Source organism: Calonectris borealis, chromosome 2 (assembly GCF_964195595.1).
Source record: "Calonectris borealis chromosome 2, bCalBor7.hap1.2, whole genome shotgun sequence".
Taxonomy (NCBI): domain Eukaryota; kingdom Metazoa; phylum Chordata; class Aves; order Procellariiformes; family Procellariidae; genus Calonectris; species Calonectris borealis.
In genome coordinates, this window is record NC_134313.1 from 113486535 (window position 1) to 113512610 (window position 26076).

At 42.3% G+C, this 26076-nt stretch overlaps 1 protein-coding gene across 1 annotated transcript in view; it reads left to right on the plus strand.

Moving 5' to 3' along the window:
• GLI3 (GLI family zinc finger 3) overlaps positions 1–26076 on the plus strand; it is a 211960-nt gene that overhangs the window by 106140 nt on the left and 79744 nt on the right. The window contains exon 4 of the mRNA XM_075142959.1: positions 11025–11130. Coding sequence (XP_074999060.1) covers positions 11025–11130 — 106 coding nt within the window. The remainder of the gene's footprint in view (positions 1–11024; positions 11131–26076) is intronic.

Here is a 26076-nt window from a genome sequence, read left to right on the forward strand (position 1 = left end):
GCCCAGGAGTTAGCGTAAGAACACAGCAGGTGAATCCCCTCTCCATTTGTCCCCAAGCACTCTCCCAACTTCCCAAAATTTGCAGTTCAGGAATTTCCTGGTCCGTAAGTGGTTTCTACACATTTGGACCCTTACTGCATTTCTCTTCTGTGACTTTCCCCTTGAGGCCACTTAAACTTTTGGAGTCCGTAGCCTCCTGTAGCAGTTGGCCGTGTGGCAGGGAATGGTGGTTTGTGCGCCTCATCCTCATTTGGCCATCTTTCCCCTCTTCTGGCTCCTGTTGTCTCCTCGTAGTACCCTTGTCTTCTCCTCTAGGATGTAAAGAGAGGAATGAAAAGCAGTGGCCTCCTCTTTAGTGCCGCCTTACGCACCGGGGGGGTGCAGAAGAACGGTCCTTTCCCACTTCTCTCATATTTGTGGGGTTGTGCTCCACCTAATTCTACATTTTTTCCCATCTGGTCCCTTAATCACCAAGCTGAAGAACATGGCTGCGCATAGGCAGATAATGTAACTTTTTCTCTGGTCTGCCTGGACCGGAGGCTGGAGAAAGCGATGCTGTTGTAATCGTCTATGGTAGTGCCAAAAAGCTCAGTCAGAGACTGGGGTCCTATTGCGGTAAGCACTGTAGACAGGTGATGTAAAGATGGAAACTGCCCTGAAGAATATGCTTTTGTGCTGTTGCTATGCAGAAGAACCTTTGCAAATGCCATGGGCTGCTTTGCCTGCTACTGCATTTATATGCTTCTGCTGGTTCACATCTCCGTTCTTCCATTTTTCCTTTTCTCTCATTAACGGGAGTGTTTTTCCTCCCTGATGAGGCTGGACCTACCTACGCAGTCTGTGACACTCGAGTCCTAGCAGTGAGGCTTGTGCGCGTAGGACGCAGAGCGGGCAGGAGAGCTCAGGAGATCTGGAGCTGGTTCTGCAGCCAGTCGTGTGCCCCTGCTCTGCAGCTCTGATGCGACCAGGTGCAGCGTCTGGTTTTGACACATCATGCTGCTAACTCGGGGCCGTCCTCAACGGGGCGTAAGGACCATGAGCGTTAATTGAGCTGAGGTTGTCGACTGATTTTTCGATTTGTGTTTTTAAACAAGTACGCTCAGATATACGTGCCCTTCATCTCAGCGGTGGTGCTAGCTGTAAGTGGGTGATGTAAAGGCTTGGCCACTTTTGGTAAGCAGCACTTCGTTCCCAAAGCCAGAGAAGCATAGGCCAGATCCTGCCACTATGTCTGCAGAGAACAAGAGAGGAGATGAAGGTGAAGGTGTTGATATGGCTTTGTGAGGAACTTCCCATACGCTGTAGAGAGAAAAGCCCTTTGGTGGGGGAGAGGAAATGGGGGGATCTTAACAATAATCCTAAAAACCCAACAAAAAGCGTTGTTATATCTAAAGCTGATACTCTCACCCTCTGTCTGAGTAATAGGAAACAAAGAAGAAGTTGTCTGTAAAGAAAAGCTTAAAAAAAGATCATGAACAAAACCCAAGAGAGATTCGTAAAGAATGAGCAGTTTTAGGCAATTGAACCACTCTTTTTAAGGAGTTAAAGAAATAATGGATACTGGATAAAATACTGTTATTCTAGCTCTTTGTTGGGACTTTTCACTGAAGAGGATCAGAGTGTCTCAGAAAGGATATCTCTCTGTTAACAGTGACCAGATTGAGGCACAAGGAAGTGATGTAATTTGACTATGGCCTGTTTCGTTAAAAATATTTGCCTCAAAGCTTGGCTTTAAAAAACTAACTCAGATTGACTGGAATATCGACAATATGACATTCTCAAAAATAAGCTGAATGAGCACTTAGGATAAATGTCAATATGGCAAATTAAGGGAACTCGCCGTACTTTCCATCTTCAGTAATGATCTGAAACAAAAAGTACCCAGCATAAAAATGAAATGTAGGGGAGAAATTATCTAAGAAGCTGAGGGAGGATGAGAGAACAAGGAGGAAGAAAACAGCTTGACGTCAAGTATTTAGAAATGTCAAGAAGTAAAAACCAAGAGCCAGTTTGTGTTGCCTTTGCTTTCCTTGAGCAGTGCCCATTTCACCAGCAGTCCCCTAGAAATGGTAGGGTAGGTCACTGCCACATGATGAAGGCACTGTCTCATAGTGGGAAAATGAAAGGTAATGGTATTTGAGACTGTGTATAAGAAACACATACCCCTGCTGGAAAGAGAAATTTGCAGAAATAGGTTATTTGTATTATAAATTTCTAAGACTGCTTCCTCGTAAACAGTGTCATGTCAGCCTACATGAAAACCTGATGCCCAAGAGTGCAGGGGTGACAACTATATATCTCTCTCAAGCTGGAAGAAACCCAGGGAGCAAAAACAAGTGACTGTGATTAATTTAGAATATGGACATAGAGATTAAAGAATGCAATAAATGTATATTACTGAGTGGCCTGACAGCACATGTGATAACTATCTGCTCATCTGCAAGAGCTTGAAGAGTGTAAACACCACAGAAGGAGAGTAATTGCTAAGGATGGTACAGAGAGAAGCTAAACAATTATGAATATTTGGATGAAATTTTAAAAAATCAGGTTGAACAGCAGGGAAAAAGAAATCTCTCTGAGTGTTCATCTGATTATGCATCCCATAGAATCTGAACTGTTTTAATATCTAAAAATAGACATAATTGATCTAATTATACTTTTCCCTCTCTAATTCCTATCATGCCATAAATTACTCATCAAAGCTGCTAAGTATAACCTATTTCCAAGTCTTTCACCCTGTGGTCCAGACCTTCAGCTGCTGGAAATCTGTTTAGTTACAGTGATTTTCATTGTGCTGTACTGATACCCAACTGTTTGAGGTTTGGCCTTTCAAATAGCTTTTAGACTTGATTCTGGTACACAGAAGAGCACACAAGTCTCCAAAGCATCATTTAAACAAATAACGTTTGCAGACCGACTCACGCTGCTGCTTTATAAACTTCTAAGAATGTCACCAAAGCTTGTTGAATTACCCAACTTGTCTTTATTTGTTCCCACATCAAATCAGCAGCAATACAAGGATATTTCTAGATTTTTTCTAGTTTCTAGCTTTCTGTTACCTCTCCTTAGCCACATTTACCTTACAGATATTTGTCATTGCTGAGTTAATGCGTGCAGCTGATAGCAGGGCATTCAAATGCTTTCCTTGAGCTGTGTTGAGCCGTAGGGAATGACCAAGCTGTTGTGTGGCAGCTCCTTGTTCCCACTAGTCAGGATGCCCATGTTAAATTTCTGCTTAGGAGTAGTTTGAAGTTGAGAGCCTTGCTGTGAGATTTCTCCTTTAGTTCTCTCCAGTGTGGATCAGGATTTATTTCTTTTATAATCTTCTAATTTCCTTAGTTTCCACTTCGTAGCTCACCTTCAACTACTGGAATTTGCTGTGTGTTACAGAAATGGGTATGCGCACGTACATAGGTACAAATCATTTGTGTATATATTGTGGTTATGCATCCTGTTACTTGCTGCTTGGAGAGGAGGAAAGCTGAGGATGTGATCCTTCATACACATGTGTAATCAAAGGTGGGAAGCATTCCAGAGCAGCTGGGTGAAACCACTTGTCTGGGGTTGTTGAGAGTTGAACATGGATGCTTGTTTTGTTTTCCGTAATTCCTGGGGGCTGGGGGGGGATTTTTAAGTGGTGGAGGATGCACTGACGCATGATGGCACAAGAAGTTAGGGGGAGCAACAGCAAAACAGCAAGTGTGTTGCAAGGCAGAAGCTGAATTAGTTTTTCGCTGCAGAGTCCATTGGAGGTAGCGGAGGGAGGGATTTCTTTTGTCAGCTTCCTGGCAGAGGACAATTTGTCATTTTCTCGTGGAGACTACGTTATTAAGTTTGTTAAGAAATGCTGCGTGGGATCCAGAGGTTATGAAAAAGATGAGCTGTGCCGTACTAAGAGCCAGCTGTGTTAGATGAAACAATTTTCCCTCCAAGTAACATAGTGATGAGGCTAAGATGTCTCGTCATCGTCTTTTCCTGAAAGCATGGGCCAATGTACAGATGCTGGCTATATGCAGCTGTTGCTCATGTTCATGAGGTTTTCTGAGGTTGCTTATAGGATGAAGCAGCTAGCGTTTGAGTGGAAGAAGCTAGCGAGGTGGGATATTCCTGGTGCATTTCCACCAATTTGCTGTTTGTTCTTGGGCAAACTGTGTTGGTGGAGTGCCTTGGCTTTCCTCCTCTGAAAATGTGTGTCCCGGGGGGGCTGTGGGGTGGCAGTGCTGTGCCCACCCTGCTCACCGGGCAAGTTCACGACTGCATGATCAGGGCAGCAGAAGGAGTCCTTCCGTCACTTACCAGTGAGTCCATCCCAGTGGAAACAGTCATTTGTAAGTCACTGGGCTGTGGTGAATCACAAATTGTGTTCTTAAAGAATTTGAGACTCTTCAGTCCAAGGTGTTTTGTACATGCAATATATTTATTACCCTGCAAGTCTGTCTCTTACTACTTTTTTTTTTTTTTTAATTTTTCTTTTTCGGATAGGCAAACGGCATGGAGCACTGGAGTCAATTGAATGGACTTGAGGAAGTTTAGTTAGTATTCCAGAAGGCAGTCCTGCTCCTCAGAGAGCAGAGTTGCAGTGACTGGGACGAATAATAAAGCGTTCAAACTGAAATCAATCCAGCAGTTATTTAGCCAATACCTGCGGCAAATTTGGCATCTTAAAGACCTCTCAGTGCCAGCTGATGAAATCATTTCCAGCCACTTTTCTACCAGTACACCGGTAACTGCTCCTCCTTCATGTGTTTGGCATGATGGTTGTTGTGGAACTACTAAAAACAATAAAACATGTTCCCACAAGGCGTTTTAAGTTTACAAACTAAAAAGTGGTAAAATGGATGACAGGGATCTAAGATGCCCCGAAGTCTTACTTGTTGGTTTTGCAAAGGTAGAAATTATATTTCAACCATAACAAGAGGCACAGAACTGGAGCTGTGCTCTAGTTTGTGAGGTTTGGCCTGGAACTCTGTGGTTTATTTTTAAGATCAGTGTATAGGCTGTGCAAGTACAAGCAGAGGGTAGAGAGGGAAAGTCTGATCATCATTAATACACACAGACACATGGAAGGGATGTGATCTGATTGAAAATTGTGTTTTTCTCTGAAAGTGTTATATCTACTGTGTGTTACCACAATTAATATTTAGTGTCACTGAAATGGAGAGGAATTACCAATTAAAAATTCTTTTTCTCACTCTCCCTCTGTCCATTTCTTGGCTTTATCCATTCATTTGCCTTTTTTTTTTTTTTGGTTTTGCCATGGCTTTTTCTTTTTTCTACTTAAAATCTCCTTCTCTGTGAAGTCAGATAGTGAGTAGTCGCGTCCATGTCAACACAACGGTTGCCACATTGGAAGCGTGTACGTGCATGCATGCGCACATGGACACACACACGCAAAAGCCTCCTGAGATAACTGGCTGTAGCACATCTGTGGATCAGCCTGCAAATAAGCGGTGCTTCAGATGGCAACCAGCCACGCTGAAGCAGCAACCCCAGTCACCGTAGGGAGACTCTTCAAAGTGCACGAAGTTAAGTGCATGCATTAACGTGTGGCTGTGGCTCAGTCGTTTTTCTTCCTGATTAAAGCCTCTGTATAAGCACACGTAGAGAACATAATTCACCCCTTTTTTGAAAGAGAACTAAAAAACCCCCCAAAGACAACATGTGCTCTTATTGAGCCCTAGCGCAAGCTGTAATTAAACCGAAATCCAAAATAAGATCTTTGCTTGGCAAAAAAGAACCTAATTCTTGCCATAAAACCTGGCAATACCATTATGTTCAGATCAGTTGAAGCGAATGTACGTGAAGAAACAGTGGTGCCCTTAGGGACTCTGCAAACCTGAATATTAGAAAATTCCCATCTGGTGATCAGCTTATGAACCAAAGGAAGTGTAGAAATTTGCTGGCAAACTCTTCAAAACTGTTCTGCGTATTGAAAAGACATTAGCGGCAAGGCTATATTTTGCCTGATATTGTTTCTGTTACATCTGGTGTGAAAGCTTGGTACCACCGAGTTCAGCATCAAGACCATAATGAATTTAAGCAGGAAAGAGATTTCACCTCAAATGAGGTTATATCTGAGATAGAGTTTTGCACCTGGCTCAGTTCCGACATTTAATTTGGTGAGCTGGTCGTCCTGAGGACAAATCTGCTAAAGCATAACGAGGGCTTCCTGTGTTGGGCTTGAGTCCTGTGTTTGCTTGGCCCTGATCTCACGACACAGGTGCAGGCATCGGGGCCACACTGGGCATGTTCAAGCCGATGCAGGCGTTTTCTACAGTAGCAAATGTTTTCTTGATGTGCTAAAAAATGCAGCCTGTCATTTCAGCAGCCGTCTTCCTCAAGGGTTTTGACAGGAATTGCAAGGTGCTTGAGCAAGTTGGTTAGCTGAGGGCAGAGTGTTTTACTAGCGTTACCACCACAGCCGAACTTTCCAAATGTAGTGATCCCGTAACTGAGTAAGGCTTATTTGAGAGACTACAAAGTCTACAGAAAAGTTATCCTTGACTTCAGTGAGCTTCGGAGCAGCCTAACCTCTTTGCCATTGTCTCAAGGTGTTGCGCAGCACCTTTAAGCCAGCTGGCATTGTCTGCCTTTCCACCAGGTCTTGCAGCGAATTGCTGCTGCCTGCTACGTCTCATCAGACTTCAGTTCAGGTTTGCTGTACAGCAGCAAGGACCATACTTGTCATTTCTCCCCGTTTCTTTCCCTTGATGCTGCAGTAGAGCCCTAGGTTGCCGACTTTCAGAGAACAAGTGTAGGTCTCTTCTTTCTTCCTGTATAGGAGTGATTATAATTTGAGAGAGATGATCCTATTCACTTTCTTTAAGAAGGTAAGAAAGATTCTTGAAGAAGAAATAAAAAGGCACGTTTTACACAACAAAAAGTCAGCATAAATTGACATATTTTCCAGAAAATCTCACAGTGCTAAAATTGATGAATTTGTAGCATTTCAGGCAGTTGTATCTCCCATTTTGTTTTGAGGAGAACCTGTTAGCTATGCAGGAGACAGGAGAGCATCTGAAGGAAGCTTACAGTAGTAGGCGTCAGAGAATTAAGAAGGCAATAGCTACCAAATTCAGCAATGCGTGAGGAATGTGTTTAAGTGTATTTCCAGTGCCTTGGCGTGTCCTTACGAGTTCTTGAAAATAGTGAAATTTAAGCACAGAATCAGATACTTCTGCTGAATTGGAGCTGAAGGCTCCACATACACAGGCAGCATCTGTCCGTCTCAACTCCTGTACTATACGCTTACGTCAGGGAGTCTCTGCAAGGGTGTAATTGAAGGATTGGTCCAGGAATTCACGATTGCCTTTGGATGTCTATAAGAAAACCGCCTGGCATACGCTGTGGTAGTTTGCATCTCAGCCAGAATTTTTAAGAAGTTGCAAATGGTAATAAATAATTTCCCTGGCAGAATAGGAAGTCAGATTTTGTTGATTCATTTTGGTGATAGGAGTTCCTCTTTGCTAAGGGTAAGAGTTTTGTTCCTCACACTTTATATGAGAAACATGAAACCGTCATTATAGTCAGAGCAGGTATCCTGCCTTTTACACTAAGTTGCCCCCTGGTTTTCTAGATAGGTAGAGCATCTCTCACAAACAGCCAGGAGTCGAGTAGGTCCAGATTAAATTCTAGCCTGTGAGTAGTCTCACTCATTCTTTACTCAGCTACAGCATAAATAATAGTGGCAGAATGTGCCTGTAATATTCTGATGGGGCCTTTAATGAAATAGTTACTGGGTGGGATCTGAAAAAGCAATGTGAAACTGGCTACAGCCCGAGTTACTGCTTTGCAAACTTCTTAGTATGTATTTCCATATAAATACAAGTCAACCGATTACATTTTTATGGAGTTTCAAGTGAATTCCAAGTGAAGCCCTGGATGATGGGTGCTTTGGCAGGTCTCTGTTTGATCTAAGAGTCTTTCCATATAAATATTCAATGCTCTTCAAAGTGGAGTGGTTTTGGACCCCCAAGCATGTAGAATTTACTGCCTACCTCTGCACTGAGGGCTGACCCAAACACGGCAGAATTTGAATTCCCTCCGTAAAATTGACTCCACTAGTTCTGCACATTATTCTCCCTGTCTCCCATTTAGCGTGTTAGTCTGCTGACAGTAGAGTACACAGCACTTAGCAGCTGGTTTGTGGAACCATCAGTCAGGAAATTATATGATAAATAGGAGGTAGCCAGGTTTAGTGGCACTTTATTCTGCTTCAGCAGTTTTAGCCTGACTTTGGAAAAGTCATCATGTGTTTTTTCTTAAGGGTTGCAACAGGAGATGGCTACAGTGTAGTAACTTATTATACATACACTTGAGTTATGATGTTCACCAGCTGTATTGCTCATGTGTAAATAATAAACTGTGAGGTGGATAATTATGTTGGGTTTTGATATGCAGCTCTGCTCCGGTCGGCGCAGGGCTGACAGAGACAGCTCCCTGTGCCGTGATGGAGTACGGCTGTTTCCCAGATGAAAACTGCAAACAAGATGCAACCAAGATATACAAAGGAGCTTAATGTGAGAGGACTCAAAAAGGTGTTCTTGGAGATTTATATCCCATGTGTTAAAAACAACTTGTTGGTGCTCTGCGCTGCATAGGCCCCCCAAAGGGGAATACCCTTTTTGGGTCATTTAATACTCATTTTCCATTTCCCAGTAGGAGAAGATAGATGGTCGCATTTGGGAGGGTTAAATGGTGTTTCACTGCATAAATATTGGGACTGCTTTTAGTGGGTAGGTGCTCAGGCTGGGTGAGGGTGGGACAGTGAGGAGGCTTGGTGTCCTGAGCGGGATTGCTTGCCTTGGCCAGGTGGACCCCATCCAGACTGACATGAATAAGGGTGACAAAATATCTGTGGTCTCACCTGTGCTCCCCAGACTCACCCTTTGGAGATGCGTAGGGCAGAGAAGGACTTGCCTGTGCATCTACAAGTGACTTCCTTCTTCACTGAACAAATGGTGGCAGAGTTTTTATGGTAAAATGCCAGACATCTGCTTTAAAACCTCCTCCCTTCGGCTTATGCTGCTGTAGTCAAATACCAGCGAAGCTGGGAACAGGGCGGGCAGGGAGATGCACTAAAACACAGTTCTTGTGTCCCTTTTCCCCTTCTCCACCTTGGCGGCTGGTGAGGAATGTGTTATCAGGAGGTGGCAGCAAGCATCCTCCACTGAGACAATGACAGTGTGTTCACAGGGGTACCTGGTCACCTGTGACCCACCTTTACTCCTGCTGAAGCCCAGGAGCGCTCGGCGTGGGAAGTGAAGCTTGTAACAGATTGCATGCCAAGGTCCAGTTGGTGCAGCAGAACCAGAATTAAAGCTACCACGAGTTTGAGCTCCAGCTCACAGTAGTAAGCCACAATCATTTTTCATTTACGGTGCCTAAGCCCTGAGTCAGTAAGTGGCGGAAATGTGCTGTGGCTGATCACATGCTGGTGATGTTTTGCAAAATCAAGCCTTGAAACTGGACAGGCTGTGTCAGATGTTTCCAGATTTTCCTGAAATACTGGGAATATTTCTTCAGAATTTACACGATTTCTCCTTCGTCTCCTCCCTCAGAGCCATGAGGTTTGTTCCTCTAGTTCTTTCTCCTGCTTCAAAACATAATAATAAACCAACCCAACTTTTGACAAACACCAAGGGGGAAAATCCTTTTTTTTTTAACCATCTGTAGTTGGCGTGAGGGAACTTTCACAGATAACATAATCTAAGAGGAGGATTACGTTTTTCTGAATAGGAAAGGCAGGAAATGCAAAGAGAAGATCCCTTCAAGAGTCAGCAGGCAAAGCTGAAATAGGCTTAGTTTTACTGCCAGTGCATAATTAAAGTTTTCTTTCTTTCTGGAAGCATTTTAGTAAATCCATGACATGACCTAATGTCTGTACTTCTCAGCTTTTGGTGTCGGATAAACACATGACTTCACCAAAGTGGCAATCGGGTAGTAATTGGGCAGGATCAGTTTATTTCATGCCGTTGGAGATGCTCAGCATCTCGTTTGAATTTTGAGCATTTGGGAGGCAGTGGTGAGCTGCATGGTTGGCAATAACCTCCTTTAGGCACACAAATCGCACTGGTCTGCTGGTGCGGAGAGCTGTGGTCCGTGTGCATTGTGTCCTCCAAAGCTGGGAGGCAATCCTGCTGCAGAAGCGGTGGGGAGCTGCGGGGTGGGCTTGCGCTTGGCCCCTCAGGGCAGAGCCAGTGGGGGCGGCGGGGACGCATTCCCCCTTTTGTCAGCCTCGTCGCCGAGGCTCTCTGGAAACAGCGGGGAACGGAGCCCTGGCAGCTGCAAAAACCCCTGTCCTGCGAAAGCCTTGGAGGAGACGGGGCAGGGGAGCTTACTGCAGCCGTGAGTCCCCGGGTCCCCAGCCATGGGGACAAAGAAAGCACCCTTCCTTTTTAAAAGTGGTGTATGAAATGAGTCTCCCTATCCTCAGGCACATTCCTCTGGATGTGGCCATCAGTATGACTCAGTTAAGCATCTTTCGTACGGCCTTTCTCAATTGCATTTCCCTTTTAACTCCATTGTCTGATTTACTCCAAATAGTGGTTTCTTAGCATGCCGCTTCAGTTTTGCTTTCTGTTGTAGGATTGCGTGTACGTTTCTGAGGTTATACTTTTTTTATGGTATTGTATTCCCTGGTTAGGCTTTTCGTCCTGTGATGATTTTTTTTTCTTGTTTTAATAAAAAATAAATAAATCAGGAATGCTTATGAAAGGATGGTCCTTTTGATCTGACACTTCACATATGGGCACACAATTATTTATTAAAGACTTCTTTATGTCCCTTTCCATTTAAGCTATAAAAAGAGAATATTAAAATTAGTAAGTACATATTCATGCAAGCACTGTGGGCCAAATTCTTCTCTCAGACAGACCTGACTGACTGCAGCAGGAAGGAGAATGCAACCCGTAAGTCATAGCGCTGTTGACACATGCTTTTCAATATCTGTTCCATCTTTATGAATGTTGTTTTTAAGAGTCGTTGGAGATACTCAGATCCAGGAACCTCGCTTGTTTTTTCAGATCCGCCTCACCTCTTTCCAGCATTCCATCCTCCTGTACCAATTGATGCGAGACATCATGAGGGACGCTACCATTACGAACCATCTCCCATTCCTCCTCTACATGTGTGAGTATTCAGTATTTCCCCTCGCTTCAGCTGCCTGGAAGAACGGGCAAGTATATGAACCTTTGCAATGCTTAAAGCCATGCACCTGGAGCGCTTTGCCAGTCTTGCCGGAGAACGAGATTTACTTTTGGAAAGCGTCGAGGTTATCTGTTTGTGAAGCAAAACCCAGGCTGGTGCCTGAAGAATTCCTGTTATAATAGGTGGCTGGCAAGTGTTACCTATATGTTTTGCTGACATTTTTCTGTGTGCTGTTGTTCTATAAATACTAAATTAAAAAGTGCTGAACCCGTGAAATACAGCCAGACAAAACATGTATTTTGTCTGTATTAGGCTTGAGATTCTTCATAGCTAAAATTCCCTCTCGTGCCAAAGGTTTTTTTTATTGCAGTGACTGCTATGAAGCTTAATGAAATTTTTGGTAAATTTTCATAGTCCCTGTTGTGTGCATGCACAGGCAATCGGTTGATTGATGGGAATGTCACCCAAACAAAATGGCAAATGTGATAGAGCACATGGTTTACACAAAGATAAAAGAAATGAATAACAGTGATAACGTGCATTAGAAAAGGGTGGTAGTGGTTAAATCCTGTAGAAATAAATACTATCTTATTCTATATGGGGAGACAGATATCAGCATTGCAGAATAAGATAGTTGTTGTGTCCAGAAAACTGCTATGTACCATTAAAAATTGAGCCGAAAAGCAGGGCTTGGTACTTCGCTAAAAGGCTTGATATATACATTTAATCATATCTACTAATCACCCCTCATACTGAGAAAATACAAGAAGAAAAGCACAAGTAATACTTTGAAGAATAATGCTAGTTGTTTAGATGGCAGATTGCTTTGCTATGGCTATTAGTTACAGCTGTGTAATTACATATATGCAGAAGAAAAATGAAGTTGTTTTAAAACAAGTCCTCCTCTGTGAGCAGAATTAATTGATATTAACAATCCTAACTACATGCCCAAGTACACAGACAATATTTTACTAACAGGTTTTTTGGGTCAGTCTTCTATTACTGAATTGTAATTTCAGAGCAAATTTGCCTGGAGGTAAGTAATAAATCTGCGTTGCAGTCTTCTTGGGCATTAGAGGAAAAGTGGGTATTTATAGAAAGAGAGAGTACAGAAACTTGTGATTTATTCCTCAGATTTCTTCTGATGCATCACTATTTACACCACAGTCAAGCACATCATATAATATACTCAAATACACACTTAAATTTGCTGCTAAAAACCGTTGTAAGCTGAAGGTGCCAGGCTCAGACAGAGTCATTACATGGTCATCCTAGATTTTGCAGTGCAGTGAATATTCTGCCTGGATGTTTTTGGGAGCTGGGGGGACGATCCTGCTCCTTCTGAAGCTAGTGGGGAATTTGCCTTTGTCTTCGGTGCGAGGCAGGCAGGGTAGGGAGCCCCAGGAAGTGTTTTAACCTGCATCAGCAGAGGACCGTCATCCAAAACCTGGATTCCGCCTGTGAGCCTTCGCGGAGGCTTCTGGATCCCGTGCCATATGGGACCCTGCCTGGCTGTGCTTGCTGCGCTGAGCCTTCTCCGGAGCCTGAGCCCCATGAACCCAGCCCATACCGTGACACCCTGCGCCCACAGGCAGGGCTTTTGGGTGGGTAGACCACCGTTGCCCGCTTTGAGTGACAGTGGGAAATCGGGACTAGCAGCCTACACTGTTAAAAATGCCAGGGTTTCTGTAAGAGCACCAAGAGATGTTGAAAATGCCTGCTTCGTGCCTCATTCAGCGGTAGTCCCTTCTGATGCCGAAATCGAAGCTGCTTCTATGGAAAGGTGCGCGCCCCCGCTCCCCGCCATACCCCGCGGTGCAGCGGTGACTCAGTCCGGGCCCTGTGAAGGCTTGTTAGAGACGAGGAAGAAACACACTCTGCTATCAGCCCAAGCTTTAAAATGAAAATTTCCTTGATAGCAGCCGTTTGTTTTTCCATTAACTTCTGTCGATTCTTTTGTGCATTTGGTTTGTGTCGCCACTGGAATGATGAGCTGTAGTGGACCCTTGGAGCCGTTGCGGTCAGTGTTATTAAATGTAAATACGCAATTAACCAACTTAAAAAAAAAAAAAATCTGTTGGACTCCAATAGCTTTTTTGTAGATGTTAGGGTTTGTCATGCTTTTGCAGTTTTCAGGAATACGTTTTAATGTATGTATGAGGTAGACACCCAGCAGTTTTCTTGCAAGTTTTACAGAGCCTGGTGTGAATATCACTTAGGATTGTTAGATTTGGAATCGTTTGGAGCCATTACTTGAGCTGCTGTCCTAACACCCATTAAAAAAAAAAAAAAAGAAGAAAGAACTGGGTCTGAGAAGTTATTTGAGAATTCTGAGAGAAAATGGCAAGAACACCAGTCAGGATACAAATGTTTATCCACAGCTTCATCAATGACTTTATCGTATGAGTGGTTTTCACTTCAGCTTCATAATACTCTCAAATGTGGTGGTGGTGGGAAATATAAATAAAAAAAAGAGCAAAAAATTGGCATCATTCCAGTTATCCAAGCTCCTAGAAATGTGTTCCAGAACCTGTCAAGCCTTAGTGGAATTAGTTTAGGTATAATAGAAGTGGAGAAAAAATGTGGAGAGGGCCTTGTCTGCATGATACCTACAACATGTGCACATAATTTTGAACAATGGCCAAGTGAAAAAAAAAAGAAAGGAGGAATTTTTAAGGTGTTACAGGGCTTTTACGTACTTTCAGCTCTAAAGATGTATATGTATTTATATGTATAATTCTTGTAGTTTAATTGCTGATGGGAAGAACTGTTGTATCCCAAATTTCAGCCTGGAGCCAAATTTTATAACTGAGTTATAAACCCCTAAAATAAGGGTTTATGTTTATGATGGAATTGCTGACAGATGCTTATGTATAGTAGGACTAGCAGGCATTGCTGTAATTATGCTATCGTATCCTATCATTAAAGATTTCAATTGAAAGAGGTTTATAAATTGCTCTTCTTCTTAGATAAACCACCCTACATTAAGGCATCAACGATATGGTGCAGAATTAAATTAAAATCTCATAAAATGAAATATGTTCTGTATTAGCTGTTTGACACTTAATTTGCCTCTGAATGAGTAGAGGAAATCACAAATTAACCTGCCTTTGTTTTTCCAGCCATGGCTTATTAGGTGTTAGAACAACTGCAATTACAGCCCAATAATAACCCCCAACCCTTATGAATATGTACTGAAATGTGTCACTTTGTGTTACCAAAACCTGTTTGTTAGGACTGTGTAGTTATCCTGGAATTTCTACAGTACATCTTCAGTTCATACTTCAGGGAAGATGTATGAAACTTAAGTTGTTCTTTAGCGGCAACATATGAACAGTGTAATTGGAGCTGGAGCTTGTATTTTCCTTTTTTTTTTTTTCAAATTCAAGGCATGAATCTTAGTTTTAAAAAGTATTCCAGTAAACTATAATTCAGTTTCGCTACTTTTCATTGAACTAGCAAGTTAAATTACTTGTTAAACATCATCTGATTAAAACATACCAAAAGAAGCACGGCTTCAGTAATCCCACTTCTTGCTTTGTTTTTCTTTGTTGTTGTTTTTGTCTAGCTCTTTCTTAATTTTCAGAATTGATTTCTAAAGTAATGTACTAAAGGAGAAACTGAAGCTAAACTATGTTTTGGTCCTTGATATTTTTTGCTAGGCCATCCAATAGAGCGTGACGCCTTTTCAGGTCGGTGTGCAGTGATTCAAAATCATGCAGCTGATGAGGGCATTTATTTGGACATAAATTAATACTTTGAGCATGCTATTTTATTTTACTCCTCAAGAACCAAATCATAAATTTTTGCTATCGGCTAACTCTTCCAGTCGCCCGATGTCTTTGTTGACGTTGGCTTTGTTGGAATGATAGTTGTTAACAGTGAGCAGAGGAAGAATAAGAGTGTCTTGACTATTTTTATGACAGTGCAAGTGTAAATAACTTTATGGTCCCACAACTTTTAAAATCTGACTTAACCAGAATGAGAGTTTTTATTTACTAATTTAAAAAAAAAAGCTCCTAAGGCAGAGGCAAACTTCTACTGACAGATTTAACCACAGCGATTTAGGAAGTTACAATTCTTGGTCATCCATTGGTTCCCACACCTTTACCGAATTATGTTAATAGGTTGCTCCCAATCTGCTTCATTACAAAGTCGGGCTGGACAGCCTTTGAAGGTGACCTCACCTGGTATTTCCAGGCGCTGTTAACGTGGCTGTGAAGGAAGCAGGCTCCTGCAGAGGTGGGGCAGGGGACAACTGCCAGGTGGCAATATCAGGAGTGGCTCCAGGGTGGTGGCCTGTGTACGTCTCAGAGCGGTTAATGGACACGTCGTAGGAGGCTAAGAGAAAGTTGAAGTTTCGGGGCTGAACGTCCTACAAGATACACCATGCGCATTCCCAAAACATTCATCCATTTAGTCTCCATCTCCTTTTCTCTTGCCGTCCCATTTTACGTTAGCCCTGGACTGTGAGTAAGGGAGCGTGAGCAGGTAAATCTAAGCAAAGGTGCACTGATGTTACCCATATGCTTACGGCCAGGGGGAGGCTGCCCTGGCAAGGAGGAAGCTGCAAGGTAAATAAAGCTGCTGTCTTGTAGCTTCCTAGGATCAATGATGCTCCAAGCTCCTTTTTTTCTAACTGCTGATAGAGGCTAGCGGCATCTGAGTTTGGCAGTCTTATGCCCTGAAATGAGGCACATGCAGATCAGTGTGCATATGCCTAACACAAATACCTTGAACAGGTATTTTGAACTGTGTGAATGCACCGGTACTAAAGCAAAGCATGTGTTTTGCTTGCAGTCAGCTTCAAGTTGATAAAAAGAGAGTCCGATTCTTGGATATGTTATTTCATATCTAATTTATACAGACATCAGTTATACAAGGGTGAAAAGGAAAGGAAAGTCAGGCCCAGACGCTCAGCTTTCATCAGCCTCTGATTTTGGACCATGCAGTACAATGGGGGATGTCCAAATGCGAGAAGATTAAAGTGTTGGCACTGCAAAATATCCTTGATTGTATGAGAGAAACTGCTTGCCATGCGTTTGATAGGACGTTTAGGTTTTCCCAGCCCCATCACTGACATTTTGATTTTTCCTTTGAGCTTTCATTCCTAAGCTCTTATTTCTTTTAAAAATCTTAGTGATTAAACCTCTTAAATCTTTTACCTGCTGCTTTACCTCCGTGTACCTCTAAGCTGGAGACTTGGCAAGGAGTCCATCAGCTTGTCAGAGCATTCATTGATCATTTCACAGTGGGAAGGAGAGCCCCACCCAGTATGAAAAACATTACTCGTTGAATTGGCTTTAATTACTTTAAGGCTTGGAATGGGTTTTATGGTTTAGCCAGGAGCCATTGAAGAAGAAAGACTGGGAAGCTCTTGGGACATAAAAAGATGACTGTAGTTACAGCTTTCCAAAATCATCCATGAAAGTATTTTCTGTAAGCAGGGAGAAATCTTGTATTAAATGGGACGCACCCCAAGAAATCTGTGACTGGCAGTGGAGAAGTGCAGCATCGAGAATAAGCAGCTGCTAATAGCTTAGAGGATTTTTATAGTGAGTCTCTGAGAAGGAACCAGCATAGTCTGGTGACTCTTTAAGGTTGATCAGAGTTTGTTATATCATAGAGTCATAGAATCATTTAGGTTGGAAAAGACCTTTAAGATCAGTGAATCCAACTGTAAATATGCCATGGATATATGTGTCGTAGGCTCTGCAAGCAACATACATGCCTCTTTTTCTTAGTGACAGAGCAGTGCGGCAGTGGTAATTCACAGAAGTAAAATAGCAGGGCCAGATGCCCGCACATAAACTTCAGCAGATTGTTTTTATTCGGTGCCAGGCCTTTTACAAAGCAGGGAAGAGGAAGCCTGAGTCTAGACCAGAACTGCGATCTCTCACTCGGTATATAGTGTTGCATCATTTAAAATGGTGAATCAGTGTTTTGTTTAGCTGTTGGTACTTGTTTAGTAATATTTACCTTAAGACTTGCAGATCATAAATTCTCCTTTGCAAGCACACTTGCAGAGTAGCTTCAGAAACAGACCGTGGTTTTAAAAACTGTCTGAAACAGGGATAAGTTTGGAAAGCAAATTATTGGTGGCATATATCGAATTGCAGAAAAAAAAGGATATGTGATTCTCTTAAATTTTTGATTCTGAGATGCTCGAAAGGAAAAAAAGTAGGTAAAAATGTAGGTAAAAAATAGGTAAATATTTCTGAATGTAGCTTTTACATAAGTTTAGTTATGTTGATTTGTTTAGGTAAGCTGTAGTCAAAAGTTTCTGCATACTCAATTCAACTCTTACACTTCTCAGAGATTCGTTCTCTTCCTCCTAGGAAGAATATCTTATTTAAAAGTTCATTTCTGCTGGCAAATAAATTCTAGATCAAATAAGGATTCACTGCTAAAAATCATCCCCATTTTTAGCAAGCACATTTGCATGAAAGTCAACAGAATTGCCTCTAAGCGCACCAGATTACATTTGGTTCACATCATTCATCTGTTTCTGTGGCGGATAATACTTTGTGACATAATCATTTTCTCTGGAGTAGCTAATTGTAATGCCAAGGAACTACAGATTTATAAAGGAGAAACAATAGCAGCAGATAAATATTGCGTTAACAGAGGCTCTTTGTTCTTCTCGTACAGCCAGCTTGATTTTGGGATGGTTGGAGGAGTTACAGCAATGGAAATGAGAGGAAAATTTTGGTGAGGTTTTTAATGTAGAAGGAAAAGCTTGTAAAAAGCAATGGTTTGTTTTGTTAAAAATCCTTTGGTAGAAACTTCCCCCAAATCTTCCGTTCATTTTTTTTATGTCGAGAAAAGCGCTCAAGAGGCAGCAGCCCCCAGCCTGAATGAGAAAGGCATGCTTCCACTGGCTGGCTGCTGGCTGACCACCTCTCGTGATACGGTCACTAGGTAGTAGCAACAACTCGCAGGGCAACTTCCCGGGGCGACGCGGAGGGAGGAAAAAGAGGAGAAAGCCCTCGGTGGTCCTTGGGAACGCTCCTCTGCTGGGCTAAAGGGAATCGGTTGCCTATGCCCCACGTGAGAGGCAGGTTCGTCTGGTGGGGCCCAGTCCAGTGAAAGGGATTCTTAAAGAGGTTTGTACGGATTATGTTGTAGCAAAGAAACAGTTCCTAGGTTTATCGGCAGTAAGGTATCTATCGGCACTGGACAGCACTGCCACTTAGCTGATTTACCCCATCTGGGCAGTTAACAGTGCTTAGATGAATTCTCGGCTGCCAGTGAGAAGTGGTTCCCTAAGGCAGGCTTTCAAAGCAGCATGAATTAAGAGATGATGGAAGCAAAATGAATGGCCAGCAAAGTCATGCCTCGGGACACCGTGTTGTACGTAACATTTTTCTGTAGACTGAGGAATAACTAGGCATGGCTTCGAGCTTTTGGGGTGCTCCCTGTGTGCGGATGTGTATGCAAGTATGCGTATTTGTGTGTGTGTCTGTGTGTGCATGCATCCTCTTTACATAATAGGGTGAATATCTTTGCTAGCATTTATCATGGACTGAGTAATTCTAGATCTTTACAGTTAAAACTAATGGAAGGAGCTACACAGAGTCCAAGAAAGATGGAAAATTAGGGGGAAAATGTGAACAAAACAAGTAGGAAAAATATTTATGGGCAAAAACATTGAAAACGTGGATCATTACCTTAATTTAACATTTAACCAAAAATACATAGGATAGCTGCAGTGCTAGAGTTCTGTTGCTTGAAATTTCTATTATCTCATTCTGTTATCAGCTGCAAAGAATGCAAGCTCTAAATATAGTGCACATTCAGAGGCTCTGAGCCTGTGGTTTCTTGGACAAAATTCCTGTGTTCTTTGTGCTGTAGTCAGCAGTATTAGTCGAGTGAGCAGATATTGACTGTGGTATTCACGTGCAGTGAACCAGAAGCAAGCCAACTCTATAGAGGCTGCTGTCAAACTTGTTGCAGTGGCCTGTGAGGTACTGGACTGTGACAGACTCTTTTTTTTTCAGTACAATTCTTCCACTCGTGTTAAATCTTGCTTCAAAGAGAACTGAAATGTTACAGTCTTAGCATTCTTTCTTTCTTTCTCTTTTTTTGCTTTCTTTTTTTAAAGTATACTGGTGAGATTTCTGTGTTGTGAATTGGAAGTCCCTAAAGCGAGAGTAGGTATAAACTGGAAGAAATGCGAGCAATGAGTACATCTGCAGTGTAGGAGCACAGAGCATCTTCATCAGACTCTCATGCAATCTTTACCTGACTTAGACTCTCTCCTCCCCCAACAAAGACATCATGTCCTATAATCTTGGAGTATGGATTGAATTTAGTTCAGACTTTTTTCCCCAAGGGAAGAACGAACCAGAAGTTAAATAACACCTTGTTTCTCTTTTTGTCACCCCTTACTCAACCCACTATATTTTTTATATAAATGTATATGTCTATATTTGTTTGCATATTTTTAACAAAAAGCAGGCTCTCGAGCTGGTGTCAGCTGTGCTTCTGAGATGTACGAGACTAACTAGCCATCCCTTGCATATTCTCTATTATAGGAAGCTAGGAAAAAAAAAGACAAGACCCTAATTCCACCCAAAGGAATGTGCTCAATGGGTGTTTTATCTATGTGCCTCAGGGTAGGCTGGGCCAACATTTGTGACTGATGTTATCGATTAATAGAGGAAACGATTTAAAGAAAAATGTTATGCTGTTTGATTTTTGCTGTTAGGATGCTTTAAATGACCAAGGAAGGACTTGGGGCCTTACTTTAGAAGCAGCTTTTCACTGAAGCTGGGCCCTATGAAGTTGCCATTAAAGACCAGGCAAGAATATATTGCTTAGTCCCTTCCAGCACTGAATGTGTAGGTCTGAACCTACAATAGATTATGACTGCATTTATAGTCAACTTTATAGGGATGTTGGTGATTTTCTGGAGACCCCACAGTGGTTGTACACAGAGGCAAAACATTCTGAAGCCCGTGAGCCAGGAATACAAAGCTTTTGAAGGAACGAACTGACCTATCCTCTTCTTGAAAGCATTATTTATGGGGTGCTGTGACCATTGGTGTTAAGGATCAACAGAAAATTAGGGAGTATTTCGCATGAGGGAGAATTTCTAAACATATCAGATTTAAGTGGCTATCTCTTTAAAGATACACATCTTTCAGTCCTGTATCTCTTGTTGAAATTCAGCCTAGATTTATCATGCCTTTTCCACCGGCCTGTGGAAGAAAAGATTGATAGTATAGTCCAGTTTATAGAGGCCACCAACGCAAATAGCCCCATTTAACAATATTGTAGACAGATTTGGCGGGGAGGGCAGGAGCTGAATGACCAGGGGCAATCAGGTGTTCTCTGCTTCACCCTGGAAGATCACTATCAGCGTACATCATCAAGACAGCACCCAAGAAAGCTTGCGTAGCTGCCTCTGTCTTGGTTTGCTGTACTCGTTCCTCGGATGTCAGGCTTCCATCCTGACACCTTTTCTGGGAACTATGTTTCTACTCCTGTGATTAGATGGAATTGCAGAGGTGCTGAGGGAGCAAATGTGTAGGTCGTCCTGCTGGTGCAGGTGTGTCTCGAGTTGGCCAATTTGTTCCCCTTGGGGTTTTCATGTGCACGCCTAGCTACCTGCTCTGTTTAGGGAACTAATAATGCTTCCAGCATATAGGTAGTGCATTTACCTCAAAGACTACAAAACTGAATTTACTACTTTTCTAAAAAATGTGCAGCCAGAACGTTCATTTGCTTTACACTTAGTGCTTGTTTTTCACGTATTTCCCCTTGCAGTCATATTACAAGTGGTGTCTCTACGCATTTCTGGTTCTTGAAGTTGTTCAAAGTTACAGCTTTGCCCAAGAAATGCTTTTTTAACTCCAGTTTTGCACACAAATAGAGCAAGAACAGCAGTGTGAAGCCTTTATCTCTTGTTTCTCCTGATGGCTATGGTGTTCTAGCCATTATATATTCACCACTTGTGAGAACCGACTTGTAGTGCAGATTACGTAGCACTACGATGGCTTTCGGGGCTTGCAGGATCAAATAAAGAAGCTGGCCTGGCTGAGACAAAACTTCTTAGCCCAACATGAGCACCGAGTGTTTTCCCACTCTGATTTGATTGCACCCCAGCCAGCTCCGACACCTGGACCTTCGATACTGGGAGAGAAAATATGAGGAGTGACTGTTAGAAGAATATCTTTCTTCCCGCCTCCTAACTTAGCAGCATTCACCTTTGATATAAGTTGTGCTTCATATACCTGTGTATCCTACAGCTCTCGTGGATGTTGGTGCTGATCCCTGGCTCCCCTGCTATCTGTGGTGGTGCTTGGAGGATGGGAGAAGCTCAGAAGCTGTTGTGTTTTCATAGGGTCACTCCTTCTTGCAGTCCTGGGTACAGCATACACGTGTACTGTACACCTGGTACTGTCACTGAGGTGCACTCTCAAAATGGCTTTTCTTCCCCAAATCATGGATTTGTCTTGGGGGGGTGGGGTGGAGGCATTTCAGAAAATAATCTGTGTATTTTATACAGAAATATATATACATAAAATTTTATACAGAAATTTCTGTACATCTATACAATTTTTTTTTTCTGCAGCAAGTAGTAGTGTTAGGTGAGAAATTCTAGCTAGTACTCTCTCTGTTCAGTAATAGTCACTAGTCCTTGTGAATATCAATTTTGGGCTGTCTGCTAATGTTAATACTGAGATGGAAGCAAATCCAGCCATACCTCAACAGAAATTATTAATGCTGAACCTTCACATCACTGTTTCTGTCAGGACTGTAGTCCTTTAAAGTTAAAATTTTAGTCAAATGTTCCCTTCACAACCAAATTCAGGTAGCAAATGCAATAGGAGAGACATTCAGTCACTGAATTTGTCTTTTGTTATTGCCAACTTGCTTTTGTTTTAAACAGTTAAGATCTTATTTTAGCATATAAAATTAGAATTGAGGAAAAGCTTTCTCTCTTCCCCCAAATCTCAGTTGTGAATGTGGCTTACAGCAGGCACTGGAAATGGAAGCTGAGGGGTTTGTTTTGCTTTGGTTTTGAATTTGGAAGAAGAGTGTTTCTTGGTATCACAGAAAAGACATTGAAGCGTGTTCGTTTGAGGTATTGTGAGAGGCTTTTCGGGTGCTTTGCCAGGAGAAGGAATGCCTGCCTTAGTGGGAGGAAGGAGTTAAGGGAAGAAGAGAAGCTGAAATTTGCTGAAACAATAGTGAGCATGGCATTCTCAAGTGCAAGGTAGGGAGGGCTTCGAAAAATCATCAGTGAATGAATGAAATGAGGAGAGAAGTACTTAAGTACTAAAAGTGCTAAAAGCTTCATTCTCTAAAAATTTAAAAACATTAAATTATGAGAGTAAAAACCCTTTAGTTGAAAATACTGGTTTTTGAGAGAACAGAGTATTTGTGAAATGCATTTATCAGTTGATTTCGAAGTTTGACTTTACTGCCACGGGTCATACCATCACAAGAAAAACTTCCTGTGAATACCACATGAGTTTTGTTGAGGTTTAGGACCAGCCTTAAGCTCTTCTTTCTTGTCAGGTAATCCCCCTGGTGGATGCAATAATCTGGTCCTCATGCTGCGGGAGTGGATCCCAATTAGCAATGCCGTTTTTCCACCGAGAGTATTGCTGCACATAGGCAGGAGTGCTCTTTGCATGCAGGCTGCATCCTCTTCTGATCTGTGAACGGTAGAGAGAGAAATCAGGAGTAACTGTAGAAACCATTTCAACTCTCTACTTAGCTTTGTACTATCTGGATGTTTTTCTTCTTCTCCCAGTCATGCATACACGTACGTATGTGCACTTTGTTGTGCATAAGGACTTCAAGGTTATTTTTTAAAGACCTTCAGGCATTTTTTGAGTGTTTTTGAACCAGTGCACCATTCACCGGTGTATTGCTTGTATAGAGGTCGTCTTTGATGAGGTTTTTGTCATATGCACCCACTGAAGTTTCAGTGTACTCAAGCATTAGAAAAGCCACTATTTGAGCGTCTTTGTTTTCTTTGTTGAACTGTTTATTTTGCTTTCTTCCCACACAGTTCCCTGGCCTCGCTCTGACAACTGCTTTTCTGCATGAATTACATTCCTCGGGGCCGCAAGTCTCCTAATTCTTCCAGTCGATTTGATTCCTGCCTGTGTGATTAGTCCTCTGCTCCAACACACAGTTGGTCTTTGCCAAGCAAACTGCTTGCTAAGTGCCTTTAACATGAAGACCTCACTACATTTTTTAACCTCATTAGTGTGTAGGGCACTGCTTCATTCCCGCTTAATAACATGGCCACTATTGAATCATCACTTGCTCTAAAACAGGTTACAAAAAGGTTACCTAAGTTGTCTGGTTTTCTTTTTGTGTGACTGTGCTTTTGCTGGGTAACAATTTCTTTCAGCACATGTCCAGTTTTGGCATGTAAGTTGCTTTTTGAAAGGAGGCCCATCAATTCTGCTCAGATAGATTTGTGATGCTGAAAAATTTCATATTTGTATGTTAAAAAAGAAACTCAGCACCTATTTGGAAACAGCGAATCCAAGTAGTGAAATCGGTAAGAAAATGTGGCTTTGGGAGAAAAGGGGAAGAGGACTTTGGGGAGCTGATAAAATTTTTCTACTTGTTTCAGCTTTAAAATTACAAAGATCTCATTTTCACCAATTTAAATAGAGACTTCTCACCATAACACTGAATATACAGCAGCGCAGCCACAGTCTGCATTGGTTCATTTTGTCTCATGGGATCAATTTTTAGCTGAACATACCGTCACTGAAATTTAGATTTCAGTTGCAGTTGCGTGTAAACTTGAATGGAAAAGATATTACAGGACTTCTAAATGTTGTAAAGGCAGTAAAAAAATATAAAAGTTCCCTAAGAAGACAGCGTCACCAGGGAGCCGGGGGAAGAAAGGAGGCACTGGGTCACATGCCACTTGTGATGGTGCATTTGTGCAGTTGCATAGCACAGCCACTCAGAGGATGAGACTTCATGATTAATGGTGTTTATTCTTGACAGAAGCCTCCTTTATTTATCTGCAATAGCCTCCTTTATTTATCTGCAATACAGTTTAGTGATTTTATCAGTCACCTGAATGAAAAATATTCAGTCATACCAATATTGCAGTGTAAATTGAGTAGAGTCACTTTTTATTATATCTTTCAGCCTTATCATCTGCACAGTAATTTTCTAGCAGGGGTTTGATACAGAAAGGCTGGATTTAGCTGTACTTGACACAAAGCCTCTTCAATTTCCCCTAAAAGTTCAGGCTACTCTTAGAAATGTGTATAAATATATATATAAAACCCTCTTATCCAAGCAATTTCAGGATTTGAAAGAATAAAGATAAAATGTGCAAACCTGGATGTGAGAAATGTTGTTCATATGAAAACATCTAATAGCTCTGAAGCCACTGGTGAAATGCTCTGTAGTGTTTAAGCTTGTGGCTTAGTGCAGTTCCTTTTGCATGGCTACGTAGTCTGACTTTCTTCTAATCAATCATCATCCAACTCCAATCAGCATACAGGCAGAGCCTATCGTTCATCCTGGGTGTAATTTCAGAGTTGAAGACTATAATGGCCACATACAGCACATTAGTCACTGCGATAACAGCTAGTGGCACTCCTGAGGAAGGGGGAGGACGGGGGAGAAGGGGAATAAAATTCTTCTCATTCTCACAGTGCATTAGTGAAATAGGAGCAAATGTTAAACAAATGTTTATTCAATTAGCTGACTTAAGAGCATTAAGTGTGAGAAAGCTTCTGACACTCCTTTGACCTTCTTTTTTGTGGGAGGAGAGGAAGGGGAAAAGGAAGGAAGGAAGGAAGGGGTACATGAATGCCGTCGGGATTTATATATGCCCACATACTCATATGATGGTGCCGCTGTGGTTAAACACTTCAAGAGATGGCGGGCCCTGCCTGTAACCGAGAGGAGGCTAAAATTTGAATAGCAAATGAGACCACCTCTAGAGCATCAAAAGAGAATTGCAGAGCGGGGAAGTTTGCTGTAGGAATGCAGTGGGTAATTTCACTGTCCAGTCTGTTATTAATAACAACAGGTAATGAGTATGCTGTAGACCTTTTAGATTTCCCTGCTGCACTTTGTGCTACAACGTAGTTTGAAGAGGCAATGGTATGTGGAGGTCCATGGCAGTCTCTCCTCTAATATGTAGCAACGCTTTCCAAGGCTTATTCGAATAACATTTGCTTGTCGTGTGCATCTGTTTTATAGTCGTGATCATGAGTTCTGCATCAAATGCAGCGTTAATACGTTATCCTTGGTATATGCATCACCACAAGTCAGTAGACTTGGAACTGGCTGAAGACAGGGGAGGAAAAATTTACCAGCACTGAGATTGGGGGTGCTATGCAGGTATGGCATCTTACCCTACTTGCAGTTCATAGAAGTCAGCGTGAACTGAGCAAGTAAGGCAGTGCCTTGGTAAGGCTGTACCAGAAGCAAGTGATGGAAATCACAGCGTATCTTGTTAGCGTTACTTTTATTTACATTGCTGCAACATCCAACACTCTGTGCAGGATCAGAGCTCTGCTGAGTGTTGTGTAAATACAAGGAGCTCTGCCAGGAAGAGCTCGCGGTCGGACCGCTTTGGCAAATGAACTCTGGTGAGTCGGCTCTGATGGCCTCGGGGGTTACCAGCCCCAACTGTTTTCCTCGCCCTGAAGATTATCCCTTGTCCCTCAGCAGGGTCAGATGGTGTGCCTTTGCCCCACTTACAGTCTGGCAACTTTGCTCTGGCTCACTGAAACCGGGCACTGAAGTGGTTAGAGGCAGAGATGTGCTGCCTGTGCTGGGGGGGGGGGCACCAGCTGGGTATTTGGGGGCAGTAAAAGCTTACACAGCTGCTGCAAAATTTACAAGAGGACATCTGCTAGGAACCTAAAAGGCAAGTGGCATTCGGATGGAGTAGTTATAGTCGGTCACATTTTTGTACGT